Below are 13586 nucleotides of genomic sequence, written 5' to 3' on the forward strand. Positions count from 1 at the left end.
GGTTCACTCTCCTCTCCTATTAAATTCCTTCTTTTTCAGTGGTTTACCTCTTCTACCTATCACCTCTCCCACTTCTTACTTCATCCCCCTCCCCCACCAACCCATCTTTCCCCCTCACTTATCTCACCTATCACCTGCCAGCTTGTAACCCCTCACCTCCCCCACCATCTTATTCTGGTTTCTTCCCTCTTACTTTCAAGTCCTGATGAAGGGTCTCAGCATGAAACGTGGACTGTTTATTCTTCTCCATAGATGCTGCCTGCCTGCCTGACCTGCCCCACCATTTTTTGTGTGATGCTCTGGATTTCCAGCAGATCTGGAATCTCTTGTGCTTAAGATGTACTCAAAATCTACTTCTTACTGAAAAAAAAACTATACTCGCTCTTGGGATTCCCAGATTGGTGACTGCAGTATGGTGCAATACATAAAGTAAATGAAATATATACATAAAAGATCAATAAGTAGCTCAAAAAGAGTATAAAAAGGGTGAGGTTTCATTGTCCATTCAGAAATCTCATGGTGGAAGGCAAGATATTGAGCTTGTGTCTTTATGCTCCTGTACCTTCTTTCTGATGACAGTAATGAGAAGAGGGCATGTTCTAGGTGGTGGGGGTCCTTAATACTGGATGGCATCTTTTTGAGGCATCAGAATGAAGCCAGGAATTTGGGGTTGTAGAGAGGCAGATTGAGTGCCATCAGAGGCCTGACATAAAAAGCCGACAATGTATCCAAGCCAAAACTACAGTCTTGGGGTAAAACAGTCCTCTGTGTAGGGAACATTTTTCACCTCCTGCCCCATTTATAACAGAGCTGCAGTCCCTCTCGTTGACCTCAGCTGTGCCGAAGGATCCACATACAGGAGTGGAACCAAGTCATCCTCCTTCCTATGGGACTTTCCAAGAAGAAGGACCGACTGAACCTGGTACTTAACTCCTGAGGGCTGAGCCTAGGGGGTAGATACCCAATGGTCACGTGATGCCCATCGCCAGGCAGTGCGTCGCAAGCTGATACCCGCCGCAACCGAGCTACATCGGTCACGTGGTACTCACCGCCGGGGAACGACGCACACCGTACTGGCTGTCCGATGGACGAGTATCACCCCAGCTTTAACTCAACTGATTTAATCACTTCCAGACAATGCTTAACATGAAATCAGTCACGAGCTAAAGCCAAGATAACACTGAAAGCCTCAACGTAGCTTAAAATGAGTAAACCGAACAACTCAGAAGATTTAGCTTCCTAAAGTGGAGACGTTGGCTGCAACTTGGCAGTCAGCGTTTCTAAACCGCACGGGTGCATCGTCCAAATGTTGCAAAATGTGCATCTTCTTTGTAGAGTCAAACTGTTGCAGCTGACTCAGCAACGACATCTATGGAGGTGTCTTGCGATTGCCGAGGGGAATGCAGTGGAAAGCAGGTCCAAACTCTTGCTGCGGTTAAAAGACCCCAGTATAACTGCAGATGCTCGCCGGTGAATTGACAGTGGGGGAGGGATGATGCGTTTTCCGGATTTAAATCAATAAGCATGTGTTTCATGTCAATATTTCGTTGGTTTGATTCATTGAAACCTGCTAGTTAATGGTCCCAGAGAAAAGAATTGTCGCATGGAAATGTTGCTTCATATAATTAATGGTTCAGATTTAAGTCTCTGTTCATCTTGATGCTCTTCCAGCGGAGAAAAAGAAATTCCTGTCAAAGATTCGAGTGAAGCCTTAATACGCCTGCAAATGTGTAGGTTGGTGGGAGAGAAATCATTGCCTTCTTGTATATCTTCCAAAGCAAACAAAAGAAATCTTCCTATGAAATATAATCTACCCTTGACAACACGTCGCTGTGCCTGTATTTACTGAACTCAACCTCCACATTTCAGTTCAAGATTTGACATTTACATTTATGTTGTATTCAAAATCATTTTTAATAAATTGAGTAGAAAGGGTGTGTCTAATACATTCACTCAAACCTGATTCTAATTGCGATATTGACAATTACAAAATCCAAAACTATGGCTCTCTCTAGTTGCCCAGATTAAGCATATAATATAAATTGTGGATTAAATATGTTTACGCCAATTACTTTGGTTGTTTTTGCTTCGCGCTGCTTGCAACTGAACGGGTTAACATTTAAAATGTAACGATTAATTATTATTTACAGAAGAGTAACCCTTCTTTAGTGGAAAGTCGGCGTGCGACTGGAAATGGAGAGAACAGGTTGGGTTGGCTGTAAATTTTAGGGCCGTCAAATGCATTCATTAACACTTTGTCAAAAAAAAAACACGCACGCACTCCATCCGACATGAATTAAACCAAAAACATGTAAATTCATTCAAATGAGTGGATTTCTTCCTGGGAAACAGTTGTCCGTCTTCTTCGCATTGATGTTCCTTTAACAGCGAAATATATACCACACCAAAGCAGCCTTAGAGGGGCGGAACGGCCCTCTGATTTGGGAGGCTTTACATTCACCTTAGTACTAGAGGATTTTTGCACGAGACCTTCTGGACATTGCTAGCAGCCCCGTAAATTTCCACCTGAACAGTCACTGGTCACAAGATGGAAGCTGACTCCTCAGAATTCTACCCATCGAGCCGGGCCGAGTCCAGCCAGGGCGGGCCGGTGCTCTGCAAGGCGTCCACCTGCCGAAAGATGGGACGAAGCAATGGGCGCGACCAACCCTCACATTTCCGTGCACTCCTCCTCACTCTGACGGATGTGAGGAGGCCAATATCTCGGGGTTGGCCAGTTGAATGCTTGGCTCTGTGCTGCCGAGACTCTGCAGGCTGCCTTTTGATGTGATTTGCCCTTCTGCTTGTTGTCTCTTTTTGAGGCAGGTCTGGTCTTTGATCGGTTCGGTGCGGGTGACGGCGGCCATCGGCTGCTGTCAGCTTGCAGAACCATCGACACTGATGGCCCATACCGAGGAAGAGACGCAGAAAACGCGGGCACTCACTGCTTTAACACTTTTGCTATTTATAAGCGTCAACCTCAAAATAAGACGCAATGTTTAGAGCGGTAATAATCTCATCTTTAAATGGATCGATGAACAATGCAAGATCTCGCTTTAGAATTATTTTCGGAAAAATTAATACATCAAGTTGTTCTCGAAAAAAAACATACTTAAATAGTTTCAGCATCAAACTAAACCACGTGAAAGGTTATCTGGAAAAATCGGAAATAATCTACGGCACTATAAATCGGAACAATAAAGGGAATATCAGACACAATAAATAATAGATTTAAAGTAAACAGAGGTGCACTTTAAAAATAACAAACGATTGTTGTTAGCCAAAGATCTTAAGTTGATGTAACTTTAAACATTCTAGGTAAACATTAAGGAGGGAAAAAAAGCCTATTCGTTTGCTAGATTAGACAATACAAGTTTTGTTGTCCATTTTAACTTATTTCCGCCACAGTGATTACACTCTGCCATGCATCTTTAAAACGCACGTGCTGGTACCATTTATTTTACTGGGAGACAAAACCGCAGGGAAGGAAAAAAAGATAGCCACAACGAGTAAGAGCACAATAACTATATAATAACGCAGTGTAATAAAACATGAAATTACCACTTCGGAAAAAAGGACCAAAGACACTATTTCGCATCGTGGACTTTGCGATTTGCTATCGCCTGATTTCATCTCCGTTAGAAAATGGGCAACAGGAGTTAAAAGTTATTAAAATAAGTTTTGTATCGATTAAGGTACAACAGAGGCGCGGTATATTCGTCATGACAATATCCCTTTGATTCGCTTCACTTTCCTGAATAGGTTATTTGGATACGCGCCCAATACCGCAGGTATAAGTTGCTGTTATTTATATGTAATGTGATTATTTTTGAAGGAATTTTTAAATGGAGAGCACTCACTTGGCTCAAAAATACTCGACACGTTACTGAACGGATAATTTTTGTTTCAGAATGATTTATTACAGAGGGTTTGGGTCTTTTCTAATTTTGTAAGAATATATACCTCAAACCCCACTGCCTCTGAGTATATTCCTTTAAACCACACTGGTTTAAAATACATATTCAAAACAACCATCTTGTAATAAAAATCTTGATTGTCATTTGTTTAACATTTAGAATTATTTTTATAAGGAATCATTATAAATATAATTTAGGTTGGTATTAGTCAGCTGGTGAAAGCGATTTTGTTCTGCGCGCTAAGTCTTTCGCTTTTACAAGCGCTTGTCCAACAAAGCGTTTCTCACATTAAAATCACCGGAGTTCGGGGAGAGGAAATTTGTCATTCAGTGCTTGGTGTCTACCTTTTTGAAATTGATTTGGGTTTAACGATTCTCCGAATTTGGGCGGGAAAAATAATCTTAATTTGTTTCTCCTTGTACGCCCTTGCTCTTTGCACGAGATTTATGGAAAACAGGAATCAGGTTCCGTGGTGTCAAGTGACGAGCAGGGAAAAGGGGAATGTTTACAACTCCTGCAAAAGGGGTTCTTGCAGAAGTACGTAGGTTATTACTTTCCCGATATTAAGGCTCCGGCATATTGTTTCAAATGACAATGTGGTATTATGGGTTATAACTGCGGACTGACACTTCAAACCGTTTAATGCACCTTTGTCAAAACCGACTTTAAAGAGCAGGTCATCCGCACTTCGATGGCAAAAGTGCTAGCTGATGCGGGTAGCTGGCGACAGATTTGAGTGCCTTTTTCCTTTTTAGTGTTGATAAATGTGGTGTGTTCGCAATTTCACAGAAATACCATCCTTTTTTTTGTTTTAAACTGCGTTTTGATTCCAAGCAATTATGTAAAATAAATGGCAAGATGTACATTACATTTAATAATTCTTATAAAGGTAAGTTTGCTTCCTGAAGCGATAAGATGTCCTCAGTCAGGAAAGGAACCTTAAAAAATCCTGCACAATCTTCGAAATGGAAACAAATTAAATACCAAAGCCATATTTGAAAACCTATATAATGCGAACCGAAGTTACAATTTGTAATCAAGTATTCATTTAATAACAAAATAAGACGGTCATATTTTTGAATAGCACTGCTTCTTATTTCCAGAATACATACAAAAAATACCAATTTTCTTTCCATGGTACAGCTTAAAAATAATTGTAATTTGAAATTATAATGACAAGTTGGAATTTAGTAACAAACATGCATGTAAATTCTTTTCCAAGAGACATTAAATAAGAACGTACAATACAATCATAGCAATTCAAAAGAAACTTAGGAAAACTCCTATTTTTTTCTACATTGTGTTCCACGTTACCTATCAGTTTTTTTGTTAAGTAATGCACTTTATGTTTTTTTCCCGCTTGAAGCTAACATAAATAAATACAGCGTTCACGGAACCCGTCCATTGATGAACACCAAGAAATGACCATTAAACTGCAATCTGCTTTGTGTGGGACTACCTGGATTGTATTTCAAAACTTTCAAGAAAAAAAAACTATTTACACGTCTTAATTTCAAAAAAAAAAACAATTTAACAGGATGAAATCTCTACGTATGCATTAATCGGTTCACCTTTGAGATGACTGGCTTCACGGAAAAAAAAATCAGATTGTGTTATTTCAACAGAACACATCTAGGTCAACATTTTGTTTAAAAAAACTTTTTTTTTCTCCTGACTGTTTTGAAATTGGACCCACATAAATCTTCTTTGCAATGCATATTGCAGCTTTGAAAGTCTGTGTTCATTGATAGCCCAGTGCTGAAGCTGTGGTTAATCTCTGGCCGTAGAGTGCGTATGGAGAGTAATAGTGTCCTGTTGCCGGTACGGGTAGAGTGGTAACCGGCCCTGGGGCTCCGTGGGTCGGCAGAGGGCTCTTGGTATACGGGTGGTATCTGCTGCTGAGTCCTAAAGCGTGGGGGCTCCTCAGTGTGAGACCGCCAGGGCTCCCGGGCGCCCCTGTCGGTGGGAGGTGCATGTGACAAGCCACGGCTGCTGCAGCTGCCGCCGCCGCTGCGCTGCCCAGAGACGAGCTGGGGTAGCCGGCCATGAGTTTATCAGTCCCGGAGAAAGCAGTGTGCGTCCGCAAGTGGTTGAGCAGTTCCTCTGAGGTGCAAAATCGCTTGTCGCATGGTCCATTGGCTGAGACCCAATTGCAGATGTGAGGTTGGGGGTCGTTAGGTAGCATGAAACCATAAGGGTACAAATGATGTCCCGTCAGGGTTGGCGTTCCAGCATTGCTGGACATGGACGTGTGAACGGCGTGTAGAGGGTGAGAGGGATAAACCAGAGGGTATCCAGACTTCAGAGCGGTGGGGTCATGGGTGCAAGAGTTGCTGGCTGCCCCGGCAAGGTGGGCAGCGCAATGATAACTTAGACAGTAGGGATCTCTGCAAAGACTAGCCGTCATCATTGATGGGGGAGAGGCACCGGCTAATGGGCTGGAACCGGTGGGTTTGCTGGAGAGGCCACAACCCAAAGAGCTAGCGAGCTGAGCCGCCCCGACAAGGCTGGATTTGGCATGATCCAAGCTGACGCCATGCGGTACAAACTGGTGCGGGTAGCCAGCGTAGGCCCCGAGTGTCCCAGGGTAAGCCATACTGGCCGGGGGCAATGGAAAGACAGTCTGCCCAGGTTTATAGGGCGAGACGGGGGCAACAAGTCCGGAGCCCAGAGCTGAAGTCTCCGAAATAATGGGTTTCGAAACCGAAGTTTCCTGGTGCTGATTCACTTCCACGTTTATCCCAGCGCAGCTGACACTAATCCGGTTGTGGCTGACGCTGGTGGTCGTGGAGTTTTCTGAGGAGCTGTTTTTCACGGTGTCTATGTCTTTCTTTTCCTGGCTCTCGGCGCCTTTGCTGTCGGAGGGCATGGGCGAGGAAGTGCTGGAATTCGGGCTGCCTGTCCTTGGTGTGAATGGTTGGCAGGTGGCGCTCGGCACACGGAAACCAGACTTCTCCGCAGAAACGTTGGAACTGCCCGAGGAACTGGAATCCTTCTTCTCCGTGTGCTTCGAGTACGGCTTAAAACTCGACTTGTCTTCCACGCCAATGTCACTAAGTTTCAACGGAGCAGATTTTCCGGAGTCTTTCTCGCACGTTCCATTGGGAGTCACAGACGTGAGCTTGGAGGATGGCGGGGGATCCGGCTTTCCAATCTGAGAGCATGTCTGAGCCAAAAGTGCCAGAGGACTCTTTTTCGCATCAAGCTAAAAGGAAATTAAATATAAAAAAAATAAAACAATGTTTCCGGCCGGCATAAACAGATCCCATACCACCCCCACCTTCCAGTAATATCGAATTGATACATTAATGGTAAAAAAATAGATAGAATTTCCCTAATAACAATGCACACCGCCCAACTACGATTACAGTAACTTGGTGGGGTAATTTCTTTTACGGCGGATGTTTTAAATTGACTGCAGCGTTGTACTGACCGACTCTCACAAAAGGATCGGCTACCGACAAGGTATTGTACATGGGAATCTATCCACTCTCGTGTTTCAATGCGAGTATCATATCAATAGATTAGATCATAAAACAGCGTATAAGCAAAGAAAAACTGCAAATAAAGAATCAACGTACCTCAATGGGACTTACGGGCGTAGATGGTAAAGGTTGTAAGTACTCGGGATGCAAAATGTGTCCGGTGCGAGCCGTAAGCATTTTCAAAACCTTGATAGGAAGACGATTAGCTTGTCTTAAAGGGTCAGAGGGAGGTACGGAGTGGTAGAACGGCTTGCTACTACTGTTTCCCCTGCTGCTGTTATTGCCGATTTCAGTCGCTGTAATTCTGTGGGTAGAGACGGAAGGCGATGTAATCATGACCTAAATGAACCAACACTCCGAGAGGGACTGTGCCGTTCGACGACGTTGTGCCTGCCTTCACTCACAGAACGGGAGACCCTGCCCAAGTCCTGCTCGGCGCTCATCAGAGAGGCAGCACGACCGCTCAGCTACACACAACACAACATACAACACACAATCTAGCCGTCAACACTTCAGACATCGAATTACTTCAAGATTAAAGCCTTTGCCGCCTTCCAATCAAATCACACAATGAGCACCGAACCCCGAGGTGATTGGAGGGTCACGGGGATGTGATGTTAACTTTTTGTGTGTGCGTATATGTGTATGTGTGTATGTGTGTGTGTGTGTGTGTTGGTTATTGTGTGAAGGCAAAAAAATTTTAGACTCCAGCATGTGACGATCTCAGGCCAATCCGGAGCAGGATCTCAATGTCACATGCTTTCAATTCAACACCCCCACCCTTCCAACTGTCAATTTTCCCAACCGCAATCAATCAGTTATTTGTCAGTGCTGTCAATCTGGGTTGATTTATGTCAGCCTTTGTTGCTGATTACAAGCCTGGTGTGACTTGAAAAAGAACGGCTTTTGAAAAGAGGCATTCAGTTTAGGGAAATATATCGTTCTCAGAGTAAACTCAATTTGTATGCGAACAAAAGGCGGACGCAGTAGACCGCACTTCAATTCGCTTGAACGAATTATACACCTTCATTTCTTGTTGTTAATAGCTTATTTTTCTGTTGAATATTACTCCCTTATGAAAAAAGAACATATTTTAAAAATCTTAAATTGAGAAATCTCACTTCGGGTCGTTGCGGCAGACTAGAAACAAAATGGCATTATTGAGATCGTATCACCGATCAGTCAATCAGATGGTCACACGTAGGGGTGTTTGAAGAAGATTAAGACTGACATGTTGAAAGTCTTGACATGTTAAACCTGACAGCTCGAACAAATGATCGGTCTGATCAAAGTCACTGTTATAGAAGGTTCATAATATACACACAACTACGGTAGTGGCTTTTCCACACACAAACTATACCAGTTTTCGCAAATCAAGTAAAGCTTAGCTCCGAAATCTATCCTAAAGGACTTACGAAGCACGAAACTTTTTTTGGGGTATAATGCAAGTCTTTAATTTTAAAAGGCGTTGCGCGTTTGTTAAGATTTTGACTTCTGTTTGATGTTGTCTTCTTTTCACTGGTAAAATGTATGTGCTAATCAATCTTTGCTTTTGTTTCCGGCCTCGACATGGTGGCCCACACAATCTACAACATTAACAAAAGGTCACTTGAAGATAAAAACACGTCTGACAAGTGAAGAACACGGGAAGTGCTGAGGGGTCGTTAGCAATTTCTGAGATGGATTATCTATTCGGATTGAACTTAAAGCAAATTGTCTCCTCAATAAATAATACCACTTCAACAAAGTCAAACAATGCCGACAAACAATGTCAAAATTCTCCAGACCGAAAACTGAGGCAATCTAATTTTAGCAAGTGCAACGGAAATGGATCAATTTGTGTTTGCCAAAGCACCATAGTTACCTCACATTGAATGGCAACTAAACTTAACTAATTACCTTCCCTAATGAAAATAGTTTTTAAACAAATATATTACCGTGATAACCCGTTTTATTTTAAGTAGTTATAATAATATTTCAGAAACATAAAAGGTATTTGCGAATCAGACTGAAACTTCTGAGCGAGCGCAGTGGAAATTATATAGCTACTTAATCCTATTATAAAGAGGTTTCTTGTTAGGTATTTTACTTAAATAATGTAGCGAAGGAGGCACAAATTTATCCAGGTGTGTAATGGTGTTGGGAGAGAACTGAACGGTTCCCAAGTGGTGGGAGTAAATTCGATCCGCACAGAACAGTTCTTTCTTTTTAATGGCTCGTCAGGTTGATGGATGAAGTGCGGTAAACATTGAAACGCTGTACTTTCATTTGTGTTCATTTGCATTAACTGCTTGGAACAGCTGTTTTCCTTACTATACCATAGAGACGACTATCTGTTCTTGTTGTATTTGCCCTGCCTCCCGGTGAGAAAAACTAAAAGATTAATTGCTTTAGGTGGAGTCGACTGTGGGAAGACTTTTTTGGAGATTTGTTCACTTCAGAGTGAAGAGAGCCTCGAGACGCTGTGTGGCTCAGTGTTTAGGTCTGTGTGCCCACATAGAGGGCGAGGGGCAAACGAAACAAATTAAAACATCCAACAAACACACATTTGGACTTTCGAGAGCCGCAGCGGCGGAACGTCTCCACACCTCTATTGAAGTTTGACAGAATATATTGAAATACCGGGAAATAACAGTTGTATATTATCCTTTTTTAAAAAAAACACAAATCTTAAGCGAACAAACGTCTCAAATTCCTTTCACAAGAACACCATCTTTGTGTCGAAGTTGTTTTTTTCAAAGCAGCCACAGGTCAACACGATTTGATCAAATGCGACACAGTGAACTGGTTTTTATGATGTTTCACAGGGTAACATTTTGCCCGACTCATTCGGGTTAAAAATAATTTACAAAAAAAACAGGGGAATAAGCTTCCAGGAACTAGGTTAATTTAATTAGAAACTTAAGCCATTATAAAGACACTCAACTTTTCCCACTTCTAAGTCATTGGTTGACATGTCAACATAATTCGATTTGCGCACAATGTAAGAGATTTATCATTTGAAAAAAAGTAATACATTCAAAAAGAAGTATTTGACCGTTCACGTACCCGGCTAATAAGTATTCAGACTCTCGGGCGATTGGGCAGCTTTTCAGACACAAAATGCCGCGGCTTCCTTTCATCTAACTTGGATGGAGGCGCTCAATTAAAAGCCTATCAGTTTGTAAGTAAATCAACGCCTATCAAACTTGTCACATCAAACAAAACGATTATTATTGCAACCCGCCCACTCTATTAATCTCTCTGTATGATAATCCGCTTGACAGGTCAGGTCAGATCTTGTAAATCCAGGGATGGATTTCAACAGAAAGCGGATTGGAACGAAATTGGTTTTCAAAGCAACAGGACGGACCTCTTGCCTCGAACACCGCGGTTGAAAGGCAAGTTGCTGCTAAACGCTGCGCTCTATTTTAAATAAACTCAGCAACACTGGGCCGTTGGGCCGCAGACAGTAGCAGCCAAATAGTATTAAGTATCCCGTCACCCACGACTCACTTTAGAGTCTGTTCCGTCATTATTAATCAATATTATTGTCTCAAGAAACACGAAAAGCTGTGACGAAAACTGCTTAACCATTAGGATTTCATAACTCCATTGCTAATATTCGGGCGGGACGGCTTATATCCTCTTTGTTTCTCGTTCGCATCATCGTGGAGTTGATACACTGGCAACAATGTTGTTTTCTCTCAGTTGCTCTTACCTAATAAATCTGAACTAATCTTTAAAATTACACGTGTAGATCAGAGCACTCCATTCTATCCAGACGGGTGTTAATTTCCCTAAATTGTGTCAGATCAGGTGTACGCAAAGTGGGGAAATTCATACGCGTCTGCAACCCACGAAAAATATAAATATTTAATTGTTCTGTACTTTTCGTTGCTGCAGAACCAATTCGTGCAAAATATACATCTATTTTAATATGAAGAAGCTTTGTTAAAAACTCTTTAGAAGGTGAAAAAATTGCAGTTAACTGTCTTATTTTTACCAATGGAATCGAGGGCGGGAGTGATGATGGGAAGAGTTTTAAAGTTTCAGGTAATAATGAAAGCTTTTTTTTATTTAGTCTCGGGCGTGCGATTTAATTCTAGCGTACTATTAGAAGAAACACACCGCGTTCCTTTTACTTTTTCGGTCATCAGAATCTTTGTTGGAGGACCTTTGGAATCTTCTATATCTTATGCAATATTTAATGGCGGTAATGTTTGTATTTACCATAATGAAAAACTCTCAAACCCCTGAGATTCTAATTTGTTTTTATCCTGTTCTTGAATCAGAACTTTTTTTTATCCCTGTCAGGTTATTCGAGATCATCGTACAATTGTGCTCTTTACATGTTTTTAAAATCTCACTGTTCAATAAAATCAAATAATTCGAGCATTGTCATTTTTAAACAAACCTTCAGGGTTCTGATTTTTTTTGTAGATAATTTTGTTAAAAGTATACTGAAATGATATCTGATGACAAGAAATTGCGGCGAAGGCTCGCCACTCAATTTATCATTGGGGCTAGTCATTTGGAACAATAGTTTTTTAATATAAGGTGGAAGACATTCAGAATTAAGCATTGACTTTTAGAAATTAGTTATTTAAGTTATTACATTCGTCTAGAACCAACAACATAGTTCTTTATAATATAGTAACAATATTAAAGAAACATTAACAAAATCTAACCAATTCCGAACTCCTCTGTCGACAGAGCGAACGCAACTATGTTTTGACTCAGAAGTGTATCTTCACAACTTCCAGGGATTATTATGAAGTAGGAAGGCACAGACCCGAATGTCACAGCGCAGTTTTACAAATATTACGGAATAGTCTCCCCCAGCAGGAAAGGGAGATTAAGGATAGTTTTTTTCAACATACGTTTAAAAAAAAAGGTAAAATCCGCTTTGAGGATTTAAAATGGGGGAAAGTGCAGACCTTACAGCGATGCGCACGAATTGGATTTGTTGTTAAAGATATTTATTCCTGTGTAAAATTCCACAAGTGTCAAGCACTCTAAAATGGCGAAAACTGTAAAAATCTCTCTTCCTTTTGTTGATTTGAAAGACGTGATAGATCACGTTCCGCCTTACAGTAAATCTGGAGAATGATTCATAATGATATAATTCATACATAAACGTGTCTTGAAGATCAGAGCGCAGCTAAAAATATGCAAAGGGTTGTTTGATTGATAACAGGGTTGCTGTTTTTCTGCAAGCCTGTCAAACGTTGACACAATGCTTGAGTTATTAGGGCAGTGTAGGGCGCCCATAAATTTTCAACGTCAGGGAAAAAGTAACAGCGGCTTTCTTTATTGTCTGGGTGACAGATGGGTTTCAGTACAAGACAGCAAATACTTCGTATTACCCTAAATGGGAACACATTTTTCGTGGCTATAATTCATGATTTTTAAATAGAAAGTTTGAAGTACGTGCCTATATTTTATACGCTGACATTTTTATGAATCACTCGTCGCATGCATATATAATTATTGCTGGTAACAAGAACAAGTTTATATCTGATATTGGTCGAACGGGATTTCTTAAGGTTACAATTTAACAACATGTTTATCTGTAAATTTATTTTGTTCTACAGCAGAGATGCTTCGCCGATTTATATTATAAACAGCTAAACCATCCTGCTGTAAACAGGATACAAATGTGGAGATATAACGCCTGCCTTAACATCGATTAGAAGGGCCATCTAATTGCAAGTGGAGGTTTTATTTTGGCGAAACTAACAGTTTCCGAAACAACTCATCGTTATACCAATACTGCCGCTTTCGCCCAGCAGCGGTAGGCTTCAGAAGCGAGCGCTTACAACCTACCAAGCACGCTAATACATTTAAGGCACGCGGATAATAATCAAAATCCATACCTGATTATTAATAGTCGAACACAAACAATTTTAAGGTCGATTTTACTCTGAAATGCACATATCGTGCACATATTCCTTCTGTGACAAAGACATCACTGTCGTTCCTGTATCTCCGAATAGCCCAGCACAGAAGGAATTTCGTATTTATTTCTAAAATTTTAATGACTATATAGCGAACGACCGGATCAATGAAAAGTAGACTCCATGCATCAAACTTACTTATGTGAAATATCAGTGTAGTAGGCTTACGTTAGTAGTTAGTAGTAGCTGAGATGGGGTCAGTAACGCTCCGCAGTGTCAGACTTCCGCATGCGCTCCGCTGACGG

General features: G+C 41.3%; 1 protein-coding gene across 3 annotated transcripts; it reads right to left on the reverse strand.

Annotated features, from left to right (window-relative positions):
* Positions 1–4907: 4907 nt before the first annotated feature.
* Positions 4908–13417, reverse strand: znf503 (zinc finger protein 503). 3 transcript variants are annotated; one of them, XM_059946543.1, is made up of 3 exons: positions 13261–13417; positions 7499–7706; positions 4908–7122 (listed from the first exon to the last, which is right to left on the reverse strand). In XM_059946543.1, the coding sequence occupies exons 1-3, from the start codon at positions 13329–13331 to the stop codon at positions 5659–5661; spliced, it is 1743 nt and encodes a 580-aa protein (XP_059802526.1). In that variant the 5' UTR covers positions 13332–13417; the 3' UTR covers positions 4908–5658. The 3 variants fall into 3 exon arrangements, with proteins under 3 accessions (XP_059802526.1, XP_059802525.1, XP_059802527.1); XM_059946542.1 differs by lacking the exon at positions 13261–13417 and adding an exon at positions 10451–10929; XM_059946544.1 differs by lacking the exon at positions 13261–13417 and adding an exon at positions 7931–9356.
* Positions 13418–13586: the final 169 nt, after the last annotated feature.

The sequence above is a fragment of the Hypanus sabinus genome, chromosome 21 (genome assembly GCF_030144855.1).
Source record: "Hypanus sabinus isolate sHypSab1 chromosome 21, sHypSab1.hap1, whole genome shotgun sequence".
Lineage (NCBI taxonomy): Eukaryota > Metazoa > Chordata > Chondrichthyes > Myliobatiformes > Dasyatidae > Hypanus > Hypanus sabinus.